This window comes from Triturus cristatus, chromosome 4_1 (genome assembly GCF_964204655.1).
Source record: "Triturus cristatus chromosome 4_1, aTriCri1.1, whole genome shotgun sequence".
Classification (NCBI taxonomy): domain Eukaryota; kingdom Metazoa; phylum Chordata; class Amphibia; order Caudata; family Salamandridae; genus Triturus; species Triturus cristatus.
In genome coordinates this window covers 605268268-605295050 of record NC_140585.1, presented here as the reverse complement: position 1 = coordinate 605295050, position 26783 = coordinate 605268268, and the positions used below count along the sequence as shown (strand labels likewise).

General features: G+C 44.6%; 1 protein-coding gene across 1 annotated transcript in view; it reads left to right on the top strand.

The window, feature by feature from the left end:
* TMTC2 (transmembrane O-mannosyltransferase targeting cadherins 2) overlaps positions 1 to 26783 on the top strand; it is a 624329-nt gene that overhangs the window by 271678 nt on the left and 325868 nt on the right. Inside the window, exon 3 of the mRNA XM_085652968.1 lies at positions 24466 to 25294. Within this exon, the coding sequence (XP_085509094.1) occupies positions 24466 to 25294 (829 nt within the window). The remainder of the gene's footprint in view (positions 1 to 24465; positions 25295 to 26783) is intronic.

Sequence of the window (26783 nt, the reverse complement as noted above, 5' to 3'; positions counted from 1 at the left end):
TTTGAAGAAGTGTGTAGTATGCAGTGTGCAGCAGGCCTCCTAATAAGGCAGTGACCGGTCTGTAACTGCAGCAATGTTATGTTACCGAGTAAGTAGTAACCAACGCCGGGAGCCTGGAAGGGCGGGAGCTGGGCTGGTTTTCAAACGGGCTGGTTTTGTTACTGGGGCCTATTTATTTATGTTTTTTACCAAAATCGGCCCACAGTAACAAAAGGAATGTTACAGTGCTGCTGCCTAATAGTGTTCAAAATCTTAATTAAATCCCCCTAGGCCCTTGTGTGATCAGAAATGTCAGTTTATCAAGTGGGATTCGATGTCTTCCCACTTCCCGAGTTCAGATATACCAGCAAGTCATCTAAGCCATGTGTTCATTCTGGCAAAGCGCTCCGGAAGGTGTTAATCTTACGTCACCCTTTTGTTTAATTCCAGCACTCTAGTCTTTCAGCGAGTGCAGTGTTGCCCACAGATTCTCGTTGTACTCTTCGCTCGATGTTATGGTAAATGCGTGCATACACACAGATACCTAAATGTGTGTGTTTCACAGTTAGTGCCTCAGTGGTTCATCATCAACAGCTGGGTGGATTGGAAAATGTATGGTTTCTCCTTTTTTCCACTAGACAAAGAGGCATGACTGTTCCATGAAGAGAATAAAACATTGAGACTAAGCCTGCTCGCAGTTGTCTCCTAAAATAAAGCAGGTGATCTGTGCGACCCTCTGAGTATTGTAACCCTCTCACTGCCCCTTTGTTTCTCAGCATGTTGACAGGGGGGTCCAGACTAGGGTGCGAATAGCATGGTTGATAGCTGGCATACCTGTGTAGTGCCAAGGGACACTGCAAAGGTGATAATATTATTTTACCTGTCTTAACATTTGCCGATGGTATAGCATTAAATAGAGAGATCCTGTGACATATCCCCTTACAGAATCCCATGTGCCGGAATATTGCAAGCATATATGGCAAATTCAGAGGATCGAATTCATTCTGTTATTCTATTGACTCAGCCAGGGCCTCCTGGTGCAGATGCATTTGCATAGTTCCTTCAAGAACCCAGAAACTGTGTATGAGGCTCAGCGAGTGATTGAAACCATTCTGCTGTTCATGTAACCAGTGTAACGAAGACGGCAACAATGAATATAGACATCTTCTTAATATTTTGCTCCTTCTCTTGTTTTCTGTAGTTATCATGGACAAGAGCGTCTAAAAGGCACGTTCCAAAAGGTTATGCTGTGGTTTAAATTGAGATATAATAACAGTTTTCCAGGTTGACTTTGGAAAGCCTTCCAATAACAGCACTGTTTAGTACATGATAACATACCTGCAGGCAGCGCCACTGGAATTATGCAATTGTGTGGCAGCAGTATTTTTCACATAAGTATAGATTTGCCGCATATGCCACATAATGTATTAACTGCTTCATGATTTGCCTTTTTCAACAAAAAAATGTTCCTGGCACAATTGGTTAAAAAGTTATTAAACATGCAAGCAGCAGATGTTGCTGAGTAGTTGAAGGCACTTTGCAAAGGTTGACTGGCCACCTTTCTTTTGCTTATTGCTATATTTTTGTGTTAAACTGGTATTAATAAGGTGCAGTCAGTGCCCAGGAAGTATTAACGAGTGTAAAACTGACAGAATAATGAAGTATCATAAAATGTCCCTCATTATGCTGTATATTTTGCCTTTTCTTCCCGCATAATTCACTCAACCCTGCCGCATAATTTGACCCTTCATTGACACAAAATTCCAGTGGCCCAGAGGAAGTGGGTGGAGCCAGTGGAGGAAGTGGGTGGAGCCTAGGAAAGTGAGTGTGGCCTTTGACAAACATTTGAGCACCTGTACTTCAATTTGTACAAATTAAGCACTGATCTGGTCCTAACTGGATCTTAGGCCCTGTGGTTGAAGAACCCATACTTTATCTGAGGTATTGTATAAAGTATCCGTTTCACGTTTGAAATTTGCTATGTTTTTAATTAAACCGTTATTTGGTTTTGTATAAGCTGTGTCATGGCAAATGGAAGGCTTCAGTTCGAATGCTGGGTTTAATGCCTGGCTCAAGTTGCTGCAAGAGACGGATTGCCCTTGACTACAGGATAATGGGCAAACGGGACACGATGCAAAGGAAAATGTATTCATGGAACGCTAAAGACAAATAAGCACAGGAAGGAGAAGGTGCAGGCGAAGAGTTGAGAATAAAACATGCACTCTGGAACAAGAAGAATAATGGTGACCGCACACACAGAAAGACTTAAAAAGATAACACAAGATGACGCATGCTCTCTCAGCCTCCTCACTGCTCTTACTCTGACGAGGCAGAAGATTGCGCTGGATTCACTACAGTCTCCAGAGGCTGTCTAATTATGCATAAAAAACAAACCTCACAAAGATAGAGGAGGGCAGGCCACCGTATGTCCCTCCAGAAACTGAAACCTTCCACATAAACAAGCACGGTAGCATCAATAGGAGTGTGAGAGAATCACAAATCTCTCTATCTACTTATCTAACAGTTGTAGGAACAGACTGGAAACCAAATACTTTTTGTACTTATGCTGTGTTTGCAAAGAAAGGCATCTTTTATGGAAGAGGAAACCTCATACACCTATTGGTATCATGCTTCTTCATCGGCATCCTCTCCCCACTTCGGGTGGTTAATACCACCATCGCAGACTCAATCTCCTCGAAGACTTGAATGGAAGGAAGGAGTTCATGAATAAGACTAACTGGGCAATGACGGGATCCAGATTTTAATATAAATACCTTGGTGTTGCCAGGCTATTGCCTATATTCACAGGAACACCGGGTATCTCTAAAACAACCTTGGGTGGGTATAATGAGGACAATGGTTAAAGCCCATTCCTCATGTGTCAACATGTTTCTGCCCAATGATAATAGCCAGAACAGTCTGGGGCATTCTTCAAGGCGAACAGATCCCTTCCGAAGTATCTGTGACTTCTAACAGTCACTAAAATGAAAAAATAGAATGAAGGTGTGAACTACCCTTAAACCCAGTTAATTCCTACCTGGTTCAGGTTCTTATGTTCAATAAACTCCATATACATTGGGGATACCAGCTTCCTGGTCTCGAAGGGGGTGGTGTCCTTTATAGTCACACATTCGTCAAAAGGTACACCACTTTTGGTTTCCTATTTGTACGCCGCTCTGGACCACACTCCTATAAATGCTACCGTACTTGTTTGTGTGGTAGGTTTTAATTATCCATAAAACACATGCAAGCGACCCATGAAGGGCCACAACAACCGTTCCTCTTTGAAGGATTCTCCATTGGTGCTACCCACACTAGGGCACGAGTATACTTTTTGGGTGGAATGGTATGGCATTACCTTTCCTTATTTTTTTGGGCCTTTCATTGTTACACATCTCTAGTAATAGATACACTGATCCCTCATGAAAGTAAAATGTGCGACCTAAAGTCCTCACTTCCCCACAAGAATCACCCTCTATTGGGCACACCCCAACACAGAAAATAGTCTGACTAGAGACTGCCAACAGCACCAATGATTTGACAAACAATGCATAGGAATCCAAGTAGTCCTGAAGTTGCAGAATGGCTACTTTCCCAAGACGTTTATCCAATCCTGTCTGGGTGACAATAGGTTAGTGGGGGTTGGGGGAGGGGGGGTTGTGACATGTTTTAGGGAGGGGTTTAATTAGTTCTTCAGTCATTTCCTTATCTTGTTGTGAATAAATCCTTCTTATGATTGTTTGTGAGGGAGGGGGCAATGTTTCAACTACACTGCTGTATCACCTATACTACTTTTTTGTCTGTGGTTCATTCTTGGATTCTACCATCTCTGTGTATGGGTGGAACCCTAAATCCATTACTGAGGCATCTGTGATTTTTCTTGGTTTTCCTTCTCTGCTTCTGGGTGAAGCCTATAGACCATTTACCGTGGTATCATTGGGTTCTGCCATCACTGCTTGTAAGTGGAAGCGAAAGACTCCCATATCGTGTTGTCTGTGGTTGTACCACTGTTAATACTGGATGGACCTCACATAAATCCAGCATCATTGCAGATTTTGTGCAGTTGTCACTCTATCCCTCTCATATATTTATGCTTCACACCTTACTTAAGGCGAGCTATAATCTCATTGCAGCACCTGATGTAACCTTCCCACGTAATGCCCTCTACAAAAATACGCTACTAGCCCTTCGTAACAATCAAGGTAACTATTTACCCGACCAAGTAGAGAGGGCTTTGGGCCTAGCTGGTGAGTATGAAAGTGCAATTCAGATATCAGTACAATATAATACAATTCTGCAACATAGTTTAGTCAACTTAGTTTGGAATTTTGCCAACAAAGGCCATATTTTGTCCTCTATTATTCTAAAAAATTACAACTTTCCCAATTTTGTTGATGGTATGCCTGGTTGAGGGGCTTAAGGACTTGGGTCAATCTGTTGCTTGGTAGGCATCACCAATCATTCCCTCAAATTTTATGATTAAAATTTTACCAAGAAGATACAACATTCTGGGGTGGTTGTGATACATGCCAACTAGAGTAAGCATTGCGTGTACACATGAGTAGAGCACTCCAGCATGAACTACGTTTTTCTGGGTAGTGGAGGGCCGATATGTTGGGGAGAGTGGGGGGCATGGAATTTTGAGTTGGGTGTGCTCAAAAAAATCTGTTTCCTTGCTTACGTCAGAAAAAATGATGACTTTTTACAGTGTTAGGAGAGCTCTCGTGGTAGTGGAGGCTACTGGTCTTTACTTTTGCCTTGAATACCTGCTTGGAAACTCAGTATTGAATGAGATGCTTCTGGCCTCTGTGATGACTTAGGCTGCTGCTTCTGCCCTAGACCTGTGTAACCCTACCACAGGGGACAGGAGCATCATTTCTTCTTCTTTGGTAGACATCCTTTCACAAAGCATTTGTCAGAAGCATATTTGCTTCCAAAAGAGGTAGCGATCGCTTATCCAGATGCTTCTTGAGCTCCAGATAATAAGCAACAGTCCCAAAAGTTTCCTTTGTCGGCATAAAGCAGTCACTGATTTGCTTCTTTTTAGTTGTATGGCATCCAGAGCACCAAGCCTGAAACTGATCGAGACACTTGTCTGCCCCTATTATAGTGTTGGGCTGTTACATTGTTTCATTACTTTAATCCTATCCTATTTCTCATATGCTCGGCCACACTCTACCAAGGAAAACACTTTTGGCGGCATTAAGCCAAACCCTGTTATAAAAAAAATTGGGAACCCCTCCACTTCCCAGTAGATCTCTCAGCACATGCCCATAATAAATAGTTCTATAATACGGTGATACACACAAATTCCACCAGCTGTGCATGTTTATTTCCAGTACTACTGTAGGAGAGTAGGGTCTGCTATCCTATGGTCACCCCAAATTTTTGCTTTTTGCTTCACTGGTTTTCGACGTATTGAGGCTGTGGGCCTGCTAATCAGACCCCCAGCCTGCTGTTCTCTCTGCTAAATTGACACTATGCACTTTAGGTGCATGACCCATTGGAACTGGATCACCCTGTGAGCCCCTGTACCAGTGTACACTAGGTACCCAGGGCATTGGTGTATCTTAGGCCTACCAGGGGCTGAAGCATGTATTGTGCCACCCCTGGCCTGGCCTAGCAATTTGACACAACTGGCTGATCACTCAGCTGGGGTAAGTTGGTGTATCCACCTCTTACTTAGGTGTAGTATGCCTATACCTAACCTCAAATGGGACACATGTTAACCTATAAGTCACTCCTATGGCAGGCCTTAACAATCCTGAAGGCAGAGTGCTTGGTTTCATGTGAGATGGTGCTCTGGCATGAGCTGAGCCTGTCTGCAGTAGTCGGAACAACTTCCTTCTACCGTTTCCAGATATCGCCATACCATATACTCTTAAGTGCATTATGAACCTCGCGGTTAAATGATATCTTTGGTTTGGCTTTATCAAAACATGTTGAGTAAGGTGTCATACGAATTGGAATACTAACCCCTCGCCAATTCTGGCGACGGGGTTAGCATTCCACCCTCCTAGAGGGACACGACATGTACAGAACCTGAAACCCGGGTAAAATCAGACATAGCCTCAGCTCCACAAAATGGACGCTGCCACCACAGACACCAGTCTGCCCTCCTGCTGCTGGGAGTCCTTCCAGCTTGGGAGACGTGGACAAAGGGTTTCCTGCCAGGGGAGGTGCGAGCACCACCCCAGACAGGATTTTGTGTATTGGTCAGGTAGGGCTTGAAAGGAAACAGACATGCCTGAGGCTCACAAGGAGCCTCGGTGCATATGCCAGTTCAAACCAGTCCTGGGGCACACCAGCCCCAGACCTGGGGCGAGCTGGACAAAGGATTGGGGGTGTAACCACCCCCCCTTCCTGGTCCCACCCTTAGGGAGGGACCTAGCAGGTAGTCCGGCCCCTAGAATCCGCTTAAAGGTAGGAGCTGTGTCCAAAGACTTTAGACATCCTGGAATCAACTTACAACTAAGAAGAAGACGGGAACTTCGACGTTCTGCTGCACAGAAGACTGAAGTAAATCTCCCCTATGGTCAGGGAGTGACCATCTTGCTAACGCAAGCACCATCCAGCGAATCGACGTCTGCTTTGCCGCCGCCTCCCGCCGGAGCCCGAGCCCAGAGACCGACAAGGACTGGACCTCCAGACCTCTCACCGCCCGATCCACAGTCCCTGAAAAGAAGGAACCCGTGGAGGCACCGAGACACGTGGAGCCAGCCACCTTGGAAGACACTCGACTAGCTGAAAGCGCGACAACAGAGGCTCCCTCTGAGTTGTGCTTTGGGTCCTGAGAAGCCCAACATCCGAGCAGCATTTGCACCAAAGGTGAGCCCTCCAGCATCTCCACGATCTGCGTGGGGCCCCTCTGCACTTCGCGACTCAACGCGCCTAACCGGTTACTGGTCCGTTGACTAGTGGCCATCATCTTGAAAAACTACGACGCTGGTCTGGTTGCTCCAGACTGGCCCCCGCTTCCCTCCAAAGGAGCAGCCCCTCTGACCTTGCTGGTCAGAGCTAACGGCTTTCTTCACTTCCTGCGACTCCTGCTTTTGCCAAGGCTCGTTTGCTTCTTTTGAGTCGCCGACAGCGAGAGCCTGTGTGGGATAGCTCGTGAACCGACTCCTGGACGTCGTCGACCTTCAGGGACCACGTGGCTGCAGAGACAAGCTACACCTCTTCACCTGTTTGCACCCGACATCGTCTGGTACCTACCTGGTGCCACGCCGGTCACTGGCTAGTGACTGTGAACACTGTCCCCTCTGCTTACAGGTCTTCTACACTTCCGATCCATCCTTGGATCCACCGCATCTCTTCTGAACCGACCACCTGCAGCATCTTTGTCATCAGGCTCCATTGAACAGATAGACGAAACCCGACGCACTTCGAGCCCTATGCACCCGCATTCTGTGGGTGAGGTAAAGCTGGCACTCCGGTGCACAAGTGTAGAGTAACATCTCTAATGTCTAGGTTTGAAGTCTTGAATTCGTAGTCCAAACAGAAGACCCTTCTAGCAGTAACTTTTGAACATTTACGCACCCATTGAAAACCTATGGGCGCCCGCGTGTAACTTTCCTCACTGCACACGCGACCCGTGGACCTCCTGGTCACTAACTAAAGTTAGCTCCTTGTAGGCCCAGCGATTCTAGAGGCCCTAGGCCTTCTCCCTTTCCTGTTCGTGGTACTTATACCACTATTTTAGTATATGGTTTGAGCGGCCACCAGGGCCTATCCATATAAAGTGCAACTTTCGTATATTGTGATACTTTCTTGTTTAACGATTTGTGCTCCTGTGCTCATAAAGAGACTAGGGGATACTTTGAGTAATAAATACATATATATTTTGAATATATATATGTGTGGTGTCCTTTCATTGGTATAAAGGGGGGTTACATATGGTAAAACAGCTTGCTTAACATGCCTAAACGAGTTTAGCCTAAAAGACTGCTTAGCCTACGCTACCACTAGGACAGCTGGTCCGAAAAGGTTGACTTACAACCACACCATAAGGGTTGCTTGGCATGGTACAAGGTGGTCACTTTAACTAGTGAACATCATATACCAGGCCAACTTCTCACATTGGTGAGCAGCGGTTGGGATTTGAGCTTGCTGTTGTTTTACTTCTGTAATCTCTTTGTTACCAATTGAAAGATCATACAGGTACCTTTAGGTACATATAAAACAAGTTAGTTATATACTTAAGTTCTACTGAACTTAGTTGTTGTAGAGCAAAGGGAGTAGCACGCCCTGACTACAACTACTAGATAGGTTTAGTAGGAAAACCCAAGTGTAGGTAGTTGCAACACATCCACCCACACTTAAGAGCAATGGCTGGGGCAGAGGGGTCCAACGTACCCATCTCTGTCGAGAGTGACCCCCAGAGGGCACCATCCATCTTTGCTACCCTAAACCAGAATGAGCTCAGGCAGTTGGCTAATTCCAGGGGCCTTAAACAGCCCAGGAACCCTACCTCTGCTGAACTCAGAGAACTCTTGCAAACTGATGAAGATCAGAGAGCTCTCAAGAAAGCCTCCCGGTTAGGCCCCTCAGGGACTGGAACAGGAGGCCCTCCTTCTGAAGATGCTACTGAAGCACCCCTTCCTAACAGTCGCCCCTTATGTGAGAATCAGACTACAGATGATGAGGATCAGCATAGGGACGAGGATGACAAGGGGGATGAGTCTGGTAATAGTAGTGATTCTGATGGGAGAAATAGCCCAGTGCCAAGTGTTATACTTGGCACAGCTAACTTAAGACTATTTGGGAATGACAATGGGTTCCCCCCATCGAGTTTCCCCAGTGGACTTAACCAGGGGTTTGGGAGACAGAGGAATCACTCAGGTGACTATAATGCCTCTCATGCCTCTAGAGGCTCTCAGGGTCAATCCAGAAGAAGGATGACCAGCCCTCAGAGGAGGGAGCATGAGGCCAGAATGCAGGAAGCTCAGCTGAGAATCAGGAAACAGGAGCTAGAAGTAGCCCTTATGGAAGAGAAACTGAACAAGGCTAGGCAACCTAGAGAGAGTGGGTCTATACCCACTGGTGGCAGCATTGTCCTGAGGGACAAAGATAGGGTCTTTGATAATAGGAACCTGTCCAAGGTTGTGCCCCCCCCCTACAAAAGTGGGGATGATATCCACAAGTGGATGACTGCTCTTGAGAGAGCCTGCAAAGTACAGCAGGTTCCTGAGGACCAGTGGGCAACAATCTTATGGCTCTCCTTTGAAGGTAGAGGCAGAGATAGACTCCTCCCTGTTGGAGAGGAGGATGTCAGAAACTACAGAGCCCTGAAGAGTGTCCTGGTTGATGGGTTAGGCTTAACCACTGAGCAGTACAGGTTAATGTTCAGAGATACCCAGAAGGCACAGACTCAGGACTGGTCTGAATATGTTGAATGTGCCACTAAGGCTTTGGAGGGTTGGTTGCTGGGAAGTAAGGTTTCAGATTATACAGGATTGTACAATTTGATGATGAGAGAACAGATTTTAAATAACTGTCAAAACCAGCAACTGCATCAACACTTGGTTGACTCGGATCTGACCTCTCCCCAAGAATTGGGAAAGAAGGCAGACAAATGGGTCAGAACCAGTGTTAAGCAAAAGAACCAGAACCCGGGCCAAGGGGGTGATCAGAAGAAAACAGACCAAAAGGGTAATGACCAGAAATCCAAAGACCAGAAGTCTTCAACAGGGCCCCAAACTAGTACTAATGAGGGTGGATCCCAACAACCTAAAGGGAAGAAGAAAGAAGGTCCAAAGAAACCCTGGTGCAAGTCTTGCAAGAATACAACTCACTGGACTAGTGATTGTAAGAAGGTTGGAGCCCCCAACACTGTTGCCCCTAAGGCACCTGCTCCCAGTACTACTGTTAGCAGTGTTGGTCCACAGACAAAGGGTGTAGTGGGAATCACTATGGGAACTGAAGGAGATTCTGACCTAGACAGAACCCTGGCACAGGCAGTCTTGATCTGTGATGGGGACATGGATTTGTCCCTGACTGTGAGCCCCAGTAATCTGGGCAAGTACAGACAGACTCCATTGATAAATACAAAAGTGGCTCAAGCCTACAGGGACACATGTGCCAGTGTCACTATGGTGACACCAGGTTTTGTGGATCCTGGACAGTACATACCAGGTGAGAATTACATGGTCCACTACTGTAATAGCCTTTCTTAGAAGATGGTCCATTTATTTAGTGGACGCCTGGTGCCTCATAGGAATCCCGGGAGGGTAGTGTGCCCAGTAGTGACAGTCATCATGGGTCTCCAGGAGAATGTGAACAGGTCTTGGGCTGAGTGGGGACCCAAAAAAGTATCAATAGGGACATACTGATCCCGATGAAATCCACTGGATTGGGTTACATGACGGAAACAAATTGATCAGGGCCAAGGAGTGTTAGTAACTCCAACTAGGTTGCCTTCCCCAGTTTTTAACCTTTTCAGACAGACCTGTGAATAAATACTAATTTGGGCACCGCCTAGGCATTTTTAAAGTGTACCTCATATAAATCCTACGCCCTTTTTCCTTCAAGTGCTCCCTTGTAAGTGAAGAGGTTGCAGCATGCCCCTACCATCAGAGGGTCGGGAAGAACTCCGTGATGAAGCATGTCACTGGGTAACCTTCAGTGAGCGTGAGTTCCTTTAAGAAAAATGTCTTCCACCTATATTCAATGGTCCCAGCCTAGATGACCCGGAGTTGGTATCACACAAACAGCCTGAATTATTTCTTGGTGCTTTCACAGTCCATTTTATTGACTCTTAATGGAAAGGGATATGTGACTTCACGCACTAAGCTATATTACTGAGTGCACCCCTTCTTGATGCAGAGGCTTTACCTTAGTAGAACACTGCCCTTATGCTGGAGAGTTGTCCTCGGAAAGAAGCAGCCTTCACATTTAAACTGTTCTATGCTATATTAGTATTACTCCAAAAAGATATTGTTTAAAATATCGTTTTGCGTCATGCTTTCTCGTCTTGTTTCCTTCTCCCTGTTATTTTTACTGTTTTCATAGTGCTTCCATTTAAACTTCGAAACATTTTTATTTCTTTGACTGTATATGTGTAAAATGTGTTTGTCTATTATTTTGTAGTTCTCAGGGTTAACATCCAGAGCTTTGGTTTATATTGAAATGCTTAAATAGAGGGTTCCACCACCCAAATGCCTTTTAAATTAAATAATTTGTACTTCTATGTAGGAAACTTTGGGCTCCCACGCTATTGGGCTGTCTTGTGACGTAGCCTCTACATTCTTGTGGTTTGAAATGTTAAATCTTTGGCTACGGGTCGTAAATCTTCAAGGCACAGGACGTCATGTCTTGAGCATAGACTGCAACGTCCTGTGGCATAGGTTGCCAAATACAGTGGCCTACAGCTCAAATACTCGAAATACAGGCTTCAACGTCCTCTGGCATAAGTTATACCTTCTTGAGGCAGAGGCTAAAAACATCTTGAGGCGTAGGCTTTGAGTCATTGAGGCACAGACTGTAGAGTCTCGAGGAGAGGAGGTCTGCAAATCTTTAAAACTTGCACTACGACGTACTGTAGAACTGGCTTTGATACAAAGCAAGGGACGTCCTGTAACGTCGTCTGAAAATCGGCAGAAACCATTGAAAAAGTCTTGTCGAATAGGCTGGAATGTCTGTGGGGTTGGACTGTGGTGGACGGGGTGGTGGGAGGAGGGGATTTGATTGTCTTTCTTTAAACCTTGCAAAGTGTCTCCTTATCTAATCGGCAGACAGCATGCAAATGGGGGTGATGGCATCAGACAAATTTGAGGACACAGAAGAATAAAAGAGGCCATGTTTGTTTTCCTTCATTTCCTATTTCTGCACGCGAGTTGGAAATGACGCATTCCTGGTGTGTCCTCGCTCTTCTCCCAGGATTTCTTTTCAGTAGTTTTGTATAATGTAATGTTAAAAAAAATTAAAAATCGGCGTTCAGAATACACGCCGTTGTCCATATATTTGTCTAGAGACACATGAAATGATTTGCAGTGTTATTTTTTAATGCCTATTAATTTTCTTTCCTAAGTAACATAACGAGGTGCCTTCAATAGACCCCTATCGTCTTACAACGAACGGCCTTCCATTATGCAGGCAAATTTGAGAGAAGGCTGTGCCGTTTGGGCCTCCCAGCTGAGCGGAATCTCATTATAAAGTGTCTCTTTATATTAGCCGCAAACGCCGGCTCCCGGAGCTGGACTCATTAACGAGGCCGGAATGTGTCATAATGGTCGGCCTGTCACGCGGGGGCCGCGCCGGCTCAAAAGAATGTTGCCGTTTAATCCACTGGCACTGCGGTCCCATTTGCAATGCAGCAGGGCTGTGAATAAAGAGATCGATGAAGGACTGGCGCCTTTTGCAGATTCAATTACTTTTGTGCTCTTTTTATTCAGTTTCTTCCCTTTCAGATTCAGGCTCAACATGTGGCCCAAAAAAACAAAAAACTATTTAAAATGAAATGTACTGAAGTTTTTTTTTTTAAACCACATTCTTTTACCTCGGAGGATGTTGCTTTCCAAATTTTTCCAAAAAAAGAGGCTGGATTGTTTCACAGTTAAACTGATTTGACCAACTCGCCCTGCCTGGTGGGATGTTTTAAATCTCTCATTTTAAGCTAAACAAGATTAACGTGATTTAGTAGCTTTTAGTGTAATTGGTTAGTGACTGCAGCACACCCCTTACAGCTGGGGTAATTGAATTATGCAGCTACTTCATCGTGTAATAATTTGAACTCTAACAACTTTCTATCTACAGTTTGCGGATAGTATCTTTGTTTTACTGCGAGCTGGCGTTATCCCGAATACTCGCAGGCGGGTTCTTGGTTTCCTTCGGGTCCGTCCTTTGGACGAACAGTTTACAACACTGCCTCAGCGTTCCAAAGAGCTGCTAGCCCCGCTGACTTTATTCATTGTCATTGTCCTGTCACACGCAAATAAGCACATGAAAAACCTCCCAGTTCTTCCATCAATGATGAATGGCCGATGAAAGTTTTTGTGCATGTTTTAGATGCCATTTTTTTTACCCCTTCCCTTGAGAAAATGGCTATTTGTAAGTTTTATATACTAAACTGCGAATGCGCTTTCTTCTGCACAATGTATTGCCAGCTTAGGATCAGCCCACCGTTTCCTTGCTTACTATTGGTTGGCTTCATTGTCACTCATTTTCTTGCTTCTTATTTGCTAGCGTGTGTGAGCTTTACTTCCTTTTTGTGTGTTTGTCCCTTCCCATAGAGACATTACTTTTATCCTTCCACTGATCACTTTTCAGGTGCTACATTTTTCTTTTTGTTTAAGCACTCCACAAGAGTGCATGTGTTTTCCTGTTGCCTCCCTAGAGTATCCCCCATCAAGTTTGTGTTTCTCTTTCTCAGCCCGTGTGCTTCTCCCTTCCCCTACATGCATCTTCCCCCGCACTGCTTTTTCAGCCACCTGCTCCTGCCTCCAGCTACACGTTGGTTTGTCTTAGCCATTTGCTTTTACCCTTCACCTTTCTCTCTCACTCCTTTATTGTTTCCCTCTCTGCACCCAATCTAACTTAGATCAGTAAACATAAAGAAAAAAGCTTGTATTATTTTGTTGGCATGTGCACACTTTGTGCGTGCGCCTACAAAATTATATTTTTTCTCTTCTTTAGATGAGCTGTGCTCCATTGCTAAGACCATTGCACAGTCAATAGGTACCAATGGTGAGACCTGTTGGCTACATGTTATTTCTCTTGGAACGAGCTTCTGCCCCCTACTGGCTGAGCCTTATGAAGAGACCTTGTAAATGTTTTCAGAGAACTGGCCCGGTCAGGCACTTGTGGTAACAGACAGCATGCAGACAGCTACTTTGGGTATTACACTTTCAGAAGGAGATGAAGGCATTCTGAAAATGTGAACATTAAAGATCTGTTGTAGGACCACAAGTTAGATATTTTGTTTTAAAATGTCCCCTCTCTTGCCCAAGTTCCCCTTTGATTTTGCATGTACCTTTCCATTTTGCGCAAAGCTGTCCGAACTGATGGTTAAAGTTGTTGCTAACGCTGCCTAGTACACAAACAAATTTACACAATTTGTTAAGCTGAAATTAAGTAACTTGGACAAACTTTTTTGTATTTTTAGGTGTTGCCTACAGCTCACATGCGCTGACAACGAAAGCTATTGTAAATTTAAAAAGCTTAAAAATGGGCCTAGAGCCCTCCCCATGCTTACCGTTATTTAACATTAGTTGACTTCCACGTAACTCTTATTTCCTTACTTCTCATTGGTCAGGGCCTCCTGCTGCTTCCACTTTCTCTTCATCTCGCCTGTCATCCGGTCGTCCATAGAGTTTGCACCTAGTCCAGTTTCCTGTCTCTGCAGCCAGTGCCCTTCCACTGGTCGCCGCTTGTACTGGTACTTTAAAAATTCAGGCCCCTGTGTTTGCATGCTCTCTCTTCATCCTTTCCTCCCCCTCTCCCATCCCTGTTGTTTGCCCTGTTCCTCCTTCTTCGTAGTTGGCATCCCTTCCACTCCCTCTTGAGTCCATTTTTTGCCCCTGCCTCAGAACAAAAAGTGCTTAGATGGCCAGCGCTGGCCACTTCATAGAGCTTTAATTTATGTACTTTAATCCAAATTTTAACAAAGCCAAATAGCTCACACAGGGCTATTTGGCTTTGTTAATGTTTTTTTTAAAGATTGTGCTCTGCAGCGCCGGCTGCTGTGCAACATGGCTTAAAGTAAATAAAAACAAAGTGCTATGGTCTAACCACGCTGCTGTGCAACATCTTTAAAAAACATTAAAAGCGCTAATAGATCTTGCATAGGCGAAACCTGTTGGCTTTACCAATACTTGTTCTTTAACAAGTTTAATCTAAGGAAAAGAAGGGATATCAGTTGTGTTTAAAACACATCTTTAAATGCACAACTCTACAATACCTCGCCATGCTTTCTTCGACCCTATCGCAAATGAATTTGCATAAAAGGTTTCTGATAAGATTGATTAGAAGCACTTAAATTGTAACCCAATGGGGTCACCGGTTAGCATTGCAACCTTTGAAAATGACATTTTGGACGTACTACTGATCTTTCCGCTTCTCCATATTTAATGGTTATAGTGGGGCGGATACACAAAAGGTGATGGGAGGATGCTTGCAATAAGTCTAACCACTGGCAATCACAACCAATTTTTCCTTTCCCCTCAGGACATCTCAGATTAGACTCAGCCATAGGCAAATCAGTCTTGACCTTGCTCCAATAGGAACAGTCCAGCCTGAACTGCCAAGCCAGAATCTTTCTGAACTGGAATACAAGCAACCCCACAACGGATTCATCCAGGTTGGGGCTCTTCAGTCAGGTGTAGCTTGGTTCTAGTGGCAAAGTGAGCAAAGGACTCACGTCTGGGTGTATCCTTTGGCACTTAGGGTGATACATCAAGCACACAAGATTGGGGGGGTGGATGATTGCAATTACTCTTAACAATGGGTAATCACTCGGTGTAGCATCCCAGCCCATCAGTCTTTTTCCCACAATACCACCTTAGATTAGATCCAGCCATATGCAAGTCAGTCTTTATCCTGCTCCAATAGGAACAGTCCAGGCCAAGCTGAACCGGAACACAGCCGACCCAAGACCGGGTTTGCCCTGATTGGGGTTCTTCACTTGGGTATAGCTTGGTTCCAGTGGCACGGTAAGCAAGGGAGCCTCGTCTGGGCATACCATTGGACAATCGGGGTGAAACTGGTCTTGGGTTGCTTATATTCCAGTTCAGAGAGGATCTGGCTTGGCAGTCATGGCTGGGCTGTTATTGGAGGAAGCTCAAGACTGATTTGCATATGGTTGGGTTTAATGTGAGGTGGCACGGTGAGCAAAAGATGGTGGGTTGGAATGCTACCACAAGCGATTGCCAAGGGTTAGACTTATTGCAAGCATTCTCCCATCACCTTTGGTATATTTGATGTAGTGGAGGGGACAACAACCCATAGTAAGGGAATCTCACAAACACAGCTGCAGAGATTCTGAGAGTCTTTTCAACAGCTTTGTCACCCCCTCATAAGTGACACCTATTAGATTGGCTAATTGTGCACTAATGTCCATCCCACAGTCATCTGATTTGAGAATTTGGAATTGACTGATCACACAACCATTAGTTTTTTGTTTTAGTCTGTAACAAAAAGCAGCTAAAGTAAAGTGCAAAGTCCTCTAAAAATGAACAAATGCAGTAGTCTCCTTCAAAGAATAGCAAACACCTAGAATGTTTTAATTTCCAGCAGCAGTGGGTTAATATTACACAATTCTGAACACCGCCAAAAGTGTAGCACCAAATGGAAGAGGAGGATGAAGGCAGAAAAACAAGAAGATATTATTGTAATCATGATATCTAAGAAAGCAATGCAATGAATGTTAATATCAATTGCGGTAAACTGACGAATAGGTTCATTTAGAGACACTGAGAGCAACAAAGACCTACATTGTAATTTCTAAACACGGTTCCAGAAAATTACTCAAAATCTTACATTCTGTAGGCAAGATTCAATTTAGTTTCGCTAGAAGCACCTTACCTGCTATTTTTGTACAGCTTTCTCAATGCTGTAGTGTAAAAAGGCACTACTGTTCTGCAAATGACATTAGATAGGATTGTGTTTCAGAATATTTTTAGAAAAACATCGATTGCAACAAATATTTTGTGCTAAATATTGTTGCTAATAAGATAATCTTGTTAGATGTTCATTGTTTGTTAGCTTCCATAGGGCTATACTTTTGTAAACAATATTTTGGACACTGTTTTTTCTGGTATCAGTCCATTAGAAAGTCTGCCTGGTGCAGACGCTCAGTGTAGGGGAAGAAATGATGCGTCCTTGGGTAGACTTCATTGTAAATAGTTTCAGTTTAGGTATTTGTCAACAGATGACACTAGAAAAGCTATACCCGCGTTGTACTGTTCTTTGAGGGAAATCTGAGCTCATCAATCTTTGTGAATGTGTGGAAGATGTACTGCTTCTGTAGACGGACTTAATGACTGGTTTGTTTTGAACAGGCTGTTTACAGATTTCTTGAAATAAGCTTAGATTACACTCCTATTGGGGAAAAAACATCACTCAGTTATTTATATGTAGCAACTAGAAATCTATCTCCAATATTCCGTTTTTATTTAAGGTCCTGGAAAGGTCCTTCCGACTCTTGGAATACCTGGATCTTCATGGATTCCCTGGGGGACTGGGTTTCCAGTTAGCATCACTGAAGTGGCTTTGTCGGATGTCCAGAATAAGATATATCATAGCCCTCTGTTTTGTACTTCCGACCAGCCTCTGTGGCCTCAGTATACAGAACGAGGTGGTCAGCCTGTCGGTTGCAGCAGTGGAGTTGGTTACACCTTTTCTTCATAGCATAACAAGTGACTCTGGGCAGCTATTGAACAGGTCCATGACAAATGGCCTTGGGAGTGCCTCCTGTATAGTGATTATAACGACTACTGTTTATATATGTCAGTGGCTGTTACCTGCTCTTCTCTATTAGCTTTGCTTTAATTTTATAATGACATCGACAATACTCCTATTGTACTTAAACAACTTTCCAATAAACAAGGTTCACATTTAGATTGCATTTGAAGGGGAAACAGTCGGAACACCATGGTCTAAACCACGTGAGTTCCGACTCCGCAAGCTCTACCACGCTTGCCTTAACCACGCATATGCCCTAACCATGCATATGTGTGGTTAAGGCAATCTGCAGTCTAGATTCTGGCAGCTGCGGATGGGGGCAGTAAGACCTCGTAGGAAGCGTAGAGGTAGGTGTGGCTGGGTGTAGTTCTGGGCAGGGTTGGTTTGTTGTAGTTTAGTAGGCTGGGTGGGTCGGGGTTGTTTTGTTGGCTGGGGAGTGAGTCTGGGGTAGTTTTGTGGACTTGGGGCTGGGTCGTGGTGATTTAGTGAGCTGGGGGTTGTGTTGGGGTAGTTTTGTGGGCTGGGGTGGGTCGGAATAGTTTTGTGGGCTGGGGGTGGTTCGGGCTTGTTTTGTGTGGGTGTGTCGGGGGTTGTTTTGTGGGCTGGGGGTGGGTCAGGGGTAGTTTTCAGGGCTGGAGCTGGGTCAGGGTAGTTTTCAGGGCTGGGGGTGGGTCAGGGGTAGTTTTTAGGGCTGGGTGTTGGGTCGGGGTAGTTTTTAGGGCTGGGGGTTGGGTCGGGGTAGTTTTCAGGGCTGGGGGAGTTGGAGCTAGTTTTCAGGGCTGTGCGGTTGTGGGTAATTATCTGGGGTCGGGGAAGTTTTCAGGGCTTGGGTAAGTTTTCAGGGCTGGGGGTTGGGGCTAGTTTTCAGGGCTGAGGGTAGTTTTCAGGGCTGGGGGATCAGGGGTAGTTTTTAGGTCTCGGCTGCGAAGGCTGCGCTTGCGCAGTCTCGCTCCGAGATTTAATGACTTTGAGTGACTTTGAGAAGAGGGGCTTGCACCCGCCCCTCTTCTCTCCTGTTCTCCATTGGCTGGCCTCTTAAATGCTGGCCAGCCACTGGAGAAGAGGTCCAGTCACTCCGTTGAAGCCCCGTCCTTTTCGGATCGGGGGGCGTGTTTTTTTCGTTGCTTTTCGCAGGGCGTGTTTTTCTCTCCTCCAGCAAATGGCAAGAGGAGAGAAAAAGAAACACGCCCCCGAATCCGAAACCGAGGCTGCGTTTCTCCGAGGCAGTTCTTCTCTGCCTCGGAGAAAGGCGGTGGTGTCCCGGCGTTGCTCCCTCACCTGATCTCCTTGTTTAGGACTTGTGCCCTGCGGTTGTCACGCTCGGCAAGGTGGGTGCACATACTGTACCATTCTTAACCACAGAGCCATGCTCTGTCTCAGTCGTGACACGAAAAAACCTCCAGCGGACGTGCGTGAGCTCTGTGCGTGCTGAGGTATTGGCAGATTGGTGAATCCGAGGTAGGGGTGTACGGTCTACAGAGCATACAAGGAACGTCTCTGTCCCAAGAGAAAGGATTTGCGTACTTTCTTCGAAGTATTAAAGCTTCTCCTTTTTAAACCTGTAAAAATGGCATGCCTGCATTGCTCCTCAGTGGGGTATTTGGAAAGTGGAGGTGTGCGTGTATACACGCCCAGTCATCTCTGAACGTTACTATTTTATTCCACTAGCACAGGATGTTTGTAAAGCAGCTTTTGTTAATATTTTGGACCACCTCCTGCATTTTCCATAATGTGACATGCCAATATGCACCGTTTGGCTTTGAGTCTTGTGCTCTGCTTGGGCTAACGCCTCTCTCCATTTACCCAATGTAAACGCGTGTCGCAATTCGCCATCCCTTAACTCCTTCAAGGATTATCTCTGGAGAAGTGCAACCCCTTTTCTTTTTCACACTCCTTGTACCCGGAAGCCGAAGGGGGAAACCAACCCGCCTCCATTTCCGTTCGGCCTCTTTGGCTTTGCGCGCGGTGTTGTTTCACCGTTTCCCCTAGGGGTCAGACACGACTTCCATGTTCTGTGACCAAGTCTGACCCTGCCAGCGAGCTCATCCATTGTTGTGCCTGGATTTTACAGGTCAGCAAAACACAGGAAGCTCTCAAGGCCTCGTCACGCCCCTCATCCGTCAGCGCGCGTGCAGGCAGACTCCACGCTGCAGAGCGTTTCAGTCAGCGCTCGGCGGAGAGCTAATTAGCGATGTGGTGGGCAGGTGGCGTCATACCGTTCAAAAGATCGCCCTTCCTCCACAGGCTTTCTCTCAAAATTATTTATTGAAAATAAAAGTTGTGGTTTTTTTTTTTTGCTCACTAGTGGCTCGGCTAAATTATTCAAATTAGATTCTTTCACTTCGACCATATTTACTGTAATAAAACGGAGACCGTTTGGAGTGCAGTTTAGATCTACCTTGTGGGCATTAGTGGAGTAAGATACCTTTTCTCGATAACACCCTTGTTCGACAATTTCTAAGCGCTGTACATAATGGTTGTTAATATCACCGAGTGTAATAGTGCTCGACTAACTAGCCTCAGAAGTATTGAAGGCAGAGTTTGCCCGGACTAAAATCGAAATTGTAACCTTCAAATAACAGCTGATGTCAGCTGTCCGCGTTAACTCACTGAGCCAACGTACCAGCTAGTCACAGGAGACATCCGCTATTTCGACAGCTTGTTTTGTGATTCTGGAACTCAGCGTCACGGTCATAGGATATGAAATCCCAAGCCGGCTACTAAAATCCACCTGTGCATTTGAACAGAATTGCGGCATGCCTTGTAAGCATCTGTTGACAGCAATGCACAGACATTTAACGAGTAAAGTCCTATTCCTTGTGTATACATCATGTACATTCCGAACGCTGTATTGCATGTTCTGGGTAGGGTACATGACTGTTATTTTTGGGATGTTTTGGATTTTAAGGCAGGGCAACGGGCCTTCGCAGTATGATCAGCATGTGAGCAAAGCGTGGCTTGGCCTGCAACATTGGCAGTTTCTTTTTCTCGCACAGCCCTTTGCCAAAGCCTCTCGCATATGAAGTATGTACAATTCCCAGGGCTTCTTGTAAATTTAGTGGTGCACGGTTCTTAATTAAACTTCAGTTGTGCATTATTTAGCACAGAAAAGTGAAGTAAGGTTTGTTCCACAAAGCGGAGCGCTGCTCCTCTTCTGCACAACTCGTTTGGATCTGCACAGAAAACCATTGGCTGTTGTGGATCTGATACTAATCCACAGTAGTCACCTCTCTGGACCCTGAGGGTTTGTAGGCTGGTATGCAGTTGATCCGATGAAGAGCTGCTCTGTAGGGCTCCACCCGCCTGGCTTGACACTGGCATGCTTTTGTCAGCAGCGCCCTCAAGTTCGAAGAATATTGAATGCTCTTTGGAGTTTTTACAAACCACTGTTGAATTTGTAACCAGGAATTAACTGCTGTTTTTTTTTTTTTACTGGGCCATTATTTCATGATTTTCATTTGGCATTTTCTTACTCCCAATGCTAGGGTAACTGATATTCCTTGTCTAAACGATACTCATTCTGTTGACAGTGGTAGAGGCCTTTGCTTAGTGGCAAGTCTGTCACCCATGCTGGGTTGCAATGAACAAGTTACTGTACTTGATCTGTTCTTGACTAAAATGTCGTCGATAAGGTCACCGGATTTCGAAAACCAAATACAGGTGCATTCCATAAATATAGAAGTAAGACTGTAATGTGCCATCGACCATTGGGCACAGAATGACTTAACCAAAAGTGATCCGTATCATAGAAAACACAGTGAGTCACTGAAAGGAATTGAATGCAACGTTTACACACAGTGTCATCTGTTTAAAGCTTTCTGTTAAGAGCTCTTAACTAATCCTGCACCGAAACATGTGAACTTTCCTCACTCTGGGTTCACTTAGTCACCCTAGTCTGAAAACTGTGACAGACAGTAAAAAACTAGGACTGTTCGGGAAAGTATTGGAGGCCTGGTCACCCCAGTAATGAAAAAAACTGAAATTTAAAAAAGGTGACCGTGCTGATTATTTTTCTTGACATAAAACATATTTTCCTTTGACCAAGTATGTCTAAGTTGCCTTTATAAGTGCAAACGAGGTAGTCATTGTTTTTGAAGAAGCTGGTTCACTAAAGCCACCAGAACCACGGCTAGGCTGAGTTGACTTGTGAGTGCTGCTGGCTGCAGTGTCACCTCTCCTGCTCCGGCACTCTTCACTGTCGAGAACTAGAATGGGTTTCAGTACTGGAGTCTGTGAGGAGCTGAACACGACTTGCGTTTATTTAACGATCATAACACGTGGCCATTGTGACAATAGACTTATTTATCTAGTAGAGTTTATGTAGCACAAACGTAGTCGGGGTTATATAAACATTTGCAGTAAAACAGTCGGGGTACAGAGAAGAACTTCTAAAGTACAAACGGACAGATAAAGTAAAAAGACATCCCTTTACCTGAGCATAAATCACACTATTAACAGTATGTTATTCCAGCCGTTCTTAAGGTGCCTTTTACGGGGGGTCCGCAGACCCTTGTGACCCCCAACCATTATCCACTGTCAATCATCGTTATCATGAGCGAAATAAGTTTTTTTTTTTTCTTCTCATACTGGGATAATAGTTTCTGGAGGTAATAATATTTCTTGAAGTGTACTTTATTTCCTCCCCAATGTATTTGATATATGTATTAATAATATCAATAAAGCAGTTCAACAATGTTTTTCCCGAGAAGTTTCTAGTTCAGGGCAGGTGCGATTGTGCACAGTCACAGTTCACATTCAAACATGCTCAGACCTTGAACTAGCAATCTGCTTCTGATTAAAAACACTTTTGTATTGTTTACGATTTTATAGAAATGCTATGAATCTTCACACAGAGAGCCAGCATTCTAACCACTCAGTGATCTATGCATGTACACACCGGTGGACTCCCCAGGAGGCCCCCAGGCTGCATTTTCCATCAGACACTGCTTTTAATAATCAGGCACTTAAGGACTCCAAGCACCTAACATTTTCCAATTGGAAAAGGATCATGCCTCAACTTTTCAGGAGGGGGGAGGGGCGAGAATTTGACAGGCGGCCATGAGGGAAAATTAAATAATTCATTTTCCCTCGTCGTAGATCTACAGAAATCCCCCACACCCCCCCCCCCCCCGCACCACCCCTCTTGCCCAGCCCACCGCTCTTACCGGCATGGGCCGCGGCTGCCCTTAAGCTCTGATGACAATTTTATCAGTGGCCCAAGAAGCAAGTCGGTTGCCTTGTGCCTCCTAAAAACAAGCATTTACAATGCAATGGTCTCGGCATTGGTAAAGTTAGAGCTATTGGCATTGCTCATGACATTATTTTTGTTTATGTTTTTGTTTTTAAAACATTTAAAGAAACGGCATTGTTATTTACAATGTCAATAGCTTAATCACTCTCAAATGCGAGACCTATTGCATTTGCACCCACACACAGAGCCACCTACACACACACTGATTAAGCTATTGACATTGTAAATAACAATGCCGTTTCTCTACATGTTTTAAAAACAAAAACATAAACAAAAATAATGTCATGAGCAATGCCTATAGCTCTAACTTTAACAATGCCGAGACCGTTGCATTGTAAATGCTTGTTTCTATTAGGAGTTAGGGTATTAGGCTTCAGGGCAGGGGAGGAGAATGGGTAGTCGTGGTAGTTTTTAGGGCTTGTGGGAAGGCAGGGTAGTTTGTAGCCTAGGGCGGGGGTATGAAGGGTTGTAAATTTAGCCAAGCATACCACTTTGCCATTCATGCCTTACCACGAAATTACACGTTAAAGTAGCATGTGTGGTAAAGGAATGCGTGGTTAAGACGCATTTGTTGTTTAGGTTGCGTGGTAGAGGCACACATGGTTTATCCACTCGTGGTTCTATCATAAAACCCATTTGAAGAGATTCAACTCTGAAAGAGAAATAAAGGGCTTGCTTTGCAGGAGACAAAATAGAGCTTTTATTATTAATGGGCATCAGATCTCACAGCTAGCAGGAGTATGTAAACACATCATGTTAGCAAGACTCTTTTCCAGTCGCGAAAAATGAAGTTTGTTGGTTTTATTTTTTATTTGGAGTTATCGGGGCACCTAGTGAATGTGGTTACATCTTCAGTTACGTACCACACCAAGCTTTTAAAGCAAATCAGATCATTTTGAAAAGAAAAACCCTGAGTGGATGTTAATAGAGTTACAATCCGGTCCATACTGAGGTTCCCGTAGTTATCGCTACCCATATGTGTGCCTGTGTATCCCCAGTACTTGCAAGCCTATACTGGCTGTCTATTACTTGTAATGGATGTAAACTGCTGATAATTACCCAGAGGGAGTTGTACCAAAATACCCCCAAACATTCTCTATCCTGAATAGAACTGTATCAACCTGCTTGAATGTTACATTTCTGGAACAATTCCAAGATTGGCCCGTGCTTACCTAAAGGCGCCGCTGCATGATTGACGCAGCCTGGTGGTTGGTTACGCTTATTCTCGCTTTCTCCTTCTCCACCCGTACCCTCCTCCCAATGCAGTACCACATCTCTGCTAACCATGAAATTGATTGTTAGAAATCAAATAAAGGAGTTATAATTGTTAGGAAAAACCTCGAAGTCTGAGCGCCAGCATGCAAAAATACACAAAAAACAGAAGAGGCATGGTGGAAGATAGTCAGTCATACATTAAGCACTGCATTTACAAACTTTGACCATCAAAAATACCAGTTGCACAATTTGATGAATGTAGAAGATGTGGAAAGGCTTTCCATGCCATGTTTTGTGGAAGGTACTGTCAGGATCTTCGTCTGCAGAGGTATGTTTTCCACTTTGCCACACAAAAAACACTTTGAATGGAATGACAGTTCCACGGTGGCGCCTTACAGTGCTCTCATAACGGACAAGACTCTGGCAGCACTTTATTTTTTCCAAATTGAGGCAGACTATTGAATCAAGTGTTTGTGTTTTTTCTGTGCCACCTTGGAACACAAAATTGAATGAAAATGAGTGATCTAATTACTTTTTAATGCAGATAGAATCTTGATGTCTGTGTAACTGCATATCACACGTTCTTCTCCATTAAGAGTTCTTCCTGTTTTTTTTTATTTCAGCGGAAGAATGCACCTCTTTTCATCAGCATCGGCCTGCTTACTGTCTGGGGTGCCACCTTGCTGGGTGCCCGCTTGTACTGGATGGGCAACAAGCCACCAAGCTTCTCAAACTCTGACAACCCAGCAGCGGACGCGGAAAGCCTTCTCGCGCGCCTGCTGACTTTCCTGCACTTGCCGGGGAAGAATCTGTGGCTGTTGCTTTGTCCAGACACCCTGAGCTTCGATTGGTCCATGGATGCAGTGCCTCTCCTCAGAACACTCGGTGACTTGAGGAACCTTCACACTGTGGCCTTCTATGCTGGACTCCTCCTCCTCGTCTACGTGAGCCTGAAGAGATCCGGTCCAGAGACCGCATGCAATGGGAAAGCCTTCACCAATGGCAAGCAGCATACTAATGGGCACAGCTGCCACTCAGACCTGGAGCAGAAGAGCCAGGAGCTCAAGCCAAGCTTTGTTCCAAATGTAGAAAATGGCACAAAAAACCATGTGACCCACAGACCGCAGCTTCCCTCGTCGGAGCATATTGTTGTTTTTTCCTTGTCCTTGTTAATAGTCCCTTTTGTACCCGCCACAAACCTATTTTTCTACGTCGGCTTTGTGATAGCAGAGCGTGTGCTATATATTCCCAGTATGGGGTTCTGCCTTCTCATCACTGTGGGTATTCGAGCCCTCTACGTGAAAGCCCAGAAGCACTTTCTCAAGCACTTGATTTTGTACGCCACCGCTGCTTTCATTGTTTTCTATGGGCTGAAGACTGTTGTCCGCAATGGTGACTGGCAGAATGAAGAAATGCTGTACCGGTCAGGAATAAAAGTGAATCCAGCTAAAGGTAAAATCACGCTTTATAAACATTCTCAATGTTCATTCCTCATGTGAATGCGCTGCTAACGTAGTGAGAACTCTGGCCAGAACTTCGTGTGTTTCTTGGTTGCCTGCTCCTAATGGCTACAGTTTCCTTCAGTTTCCTAATTAATAAATCTCCCTGCTTAATACAGCGGCGATAGCTTGAACATTCAGTGTTTGTAGTGGTGCTTAGGACCTGGGTGGTCACCAGGACGTCCGCCTGCCGCCACTGCCACCCCAGCTCCTGCATTTCACCAAGAAGCAGGCACCACCAGTGTGTATGCAGATATTCTTGAAGTGCTTAAGCCAGTTGTCCCTCCCCAATTAGCAAAATCAAATTGTGACTTTTTATGTAAATAAAGAAAAATCCCTCTGGTAAACGAGCCTTCACATTCAGGGCAGGTCAATAGCTCATGAAAAGAATTCTTATCAAGTAAGGATAGCGTTTTTCCACATTAGAACTTTTCTGGTGGTTTTATTCTTGATTTTTGCATTCACTCTTATTCTGGTTTTCTGTTCTCGCTTGTTATGATTTTTATATTGTTTTGCTTTTGACGTTTACATTTTTTTTTTATTTCGAGTGAATATGCAGTGAAGAAAAAAACAAACTGTTCCCGCAGTATCCACTTTCGGATGTTGACGTTAATGATGGTTATGCTTCCCAGACGGTTTTAGGAAAAGATAAACTTGACATATCAGTAATATTGCCAAACCACACCACTCCTTTGTTTCTATCTTGTGCATGTAATGTCTGAATACAATGTCTGCATACAATTTGGGCTTTCATAACACACACTGTAGTTATGTGTTGTCGTACCTGTTGCCAAATATTGTAGTGTTAAAGCTCAAGAGACGCCCACTTTCTTCATTATTGTTGTTTTGTATGAGTGACAATTAATAAGTGTTTTCTCTGTATTCTAATTATGATCACCGTTATTTTCTCAGCTATCACCCTATCTCTTTGTTTTCATGCTGTCTAATGTGCTTATAATCTATCAAAAGTTGACGTAACAAAATGTAGTTTCTTGATTTCCCTGGCATTCAGCTGTGACACAGTTGAAAAGTTACATACCTGAGGCAAAAGTGCTAACTAGATGTGTTTAACCAGGTTATTCCAGTTTCCAGGAGCTAATGTCCCCACCTGTGAGAAATATCATAGTATCTTCCAACAAATATCTGGTCTTTAATGTACTCCTGAGATATTTATAACACTTGAGTGAATAGGCACACTTACAAAGTCAGTAGTCATTTGTATATGTATCCCTCTAGTGGCAGAATGTTCTAATAGCCTTATAGCCCTTCGTAGCTGGGCTATACCGGCTATTTAAATCCCGCTCCCTTGTTAAAGTCCCTCGCCTTTGGTTTGGGCCTTTAACGCTGGAGCGGGCCTTTAATAGCCGGTATAGCCCGCTACGGGGGGGCTATAAGGCTATATTACATAATGCTTTTAAACACATCAGGGAATCATCAGGGCA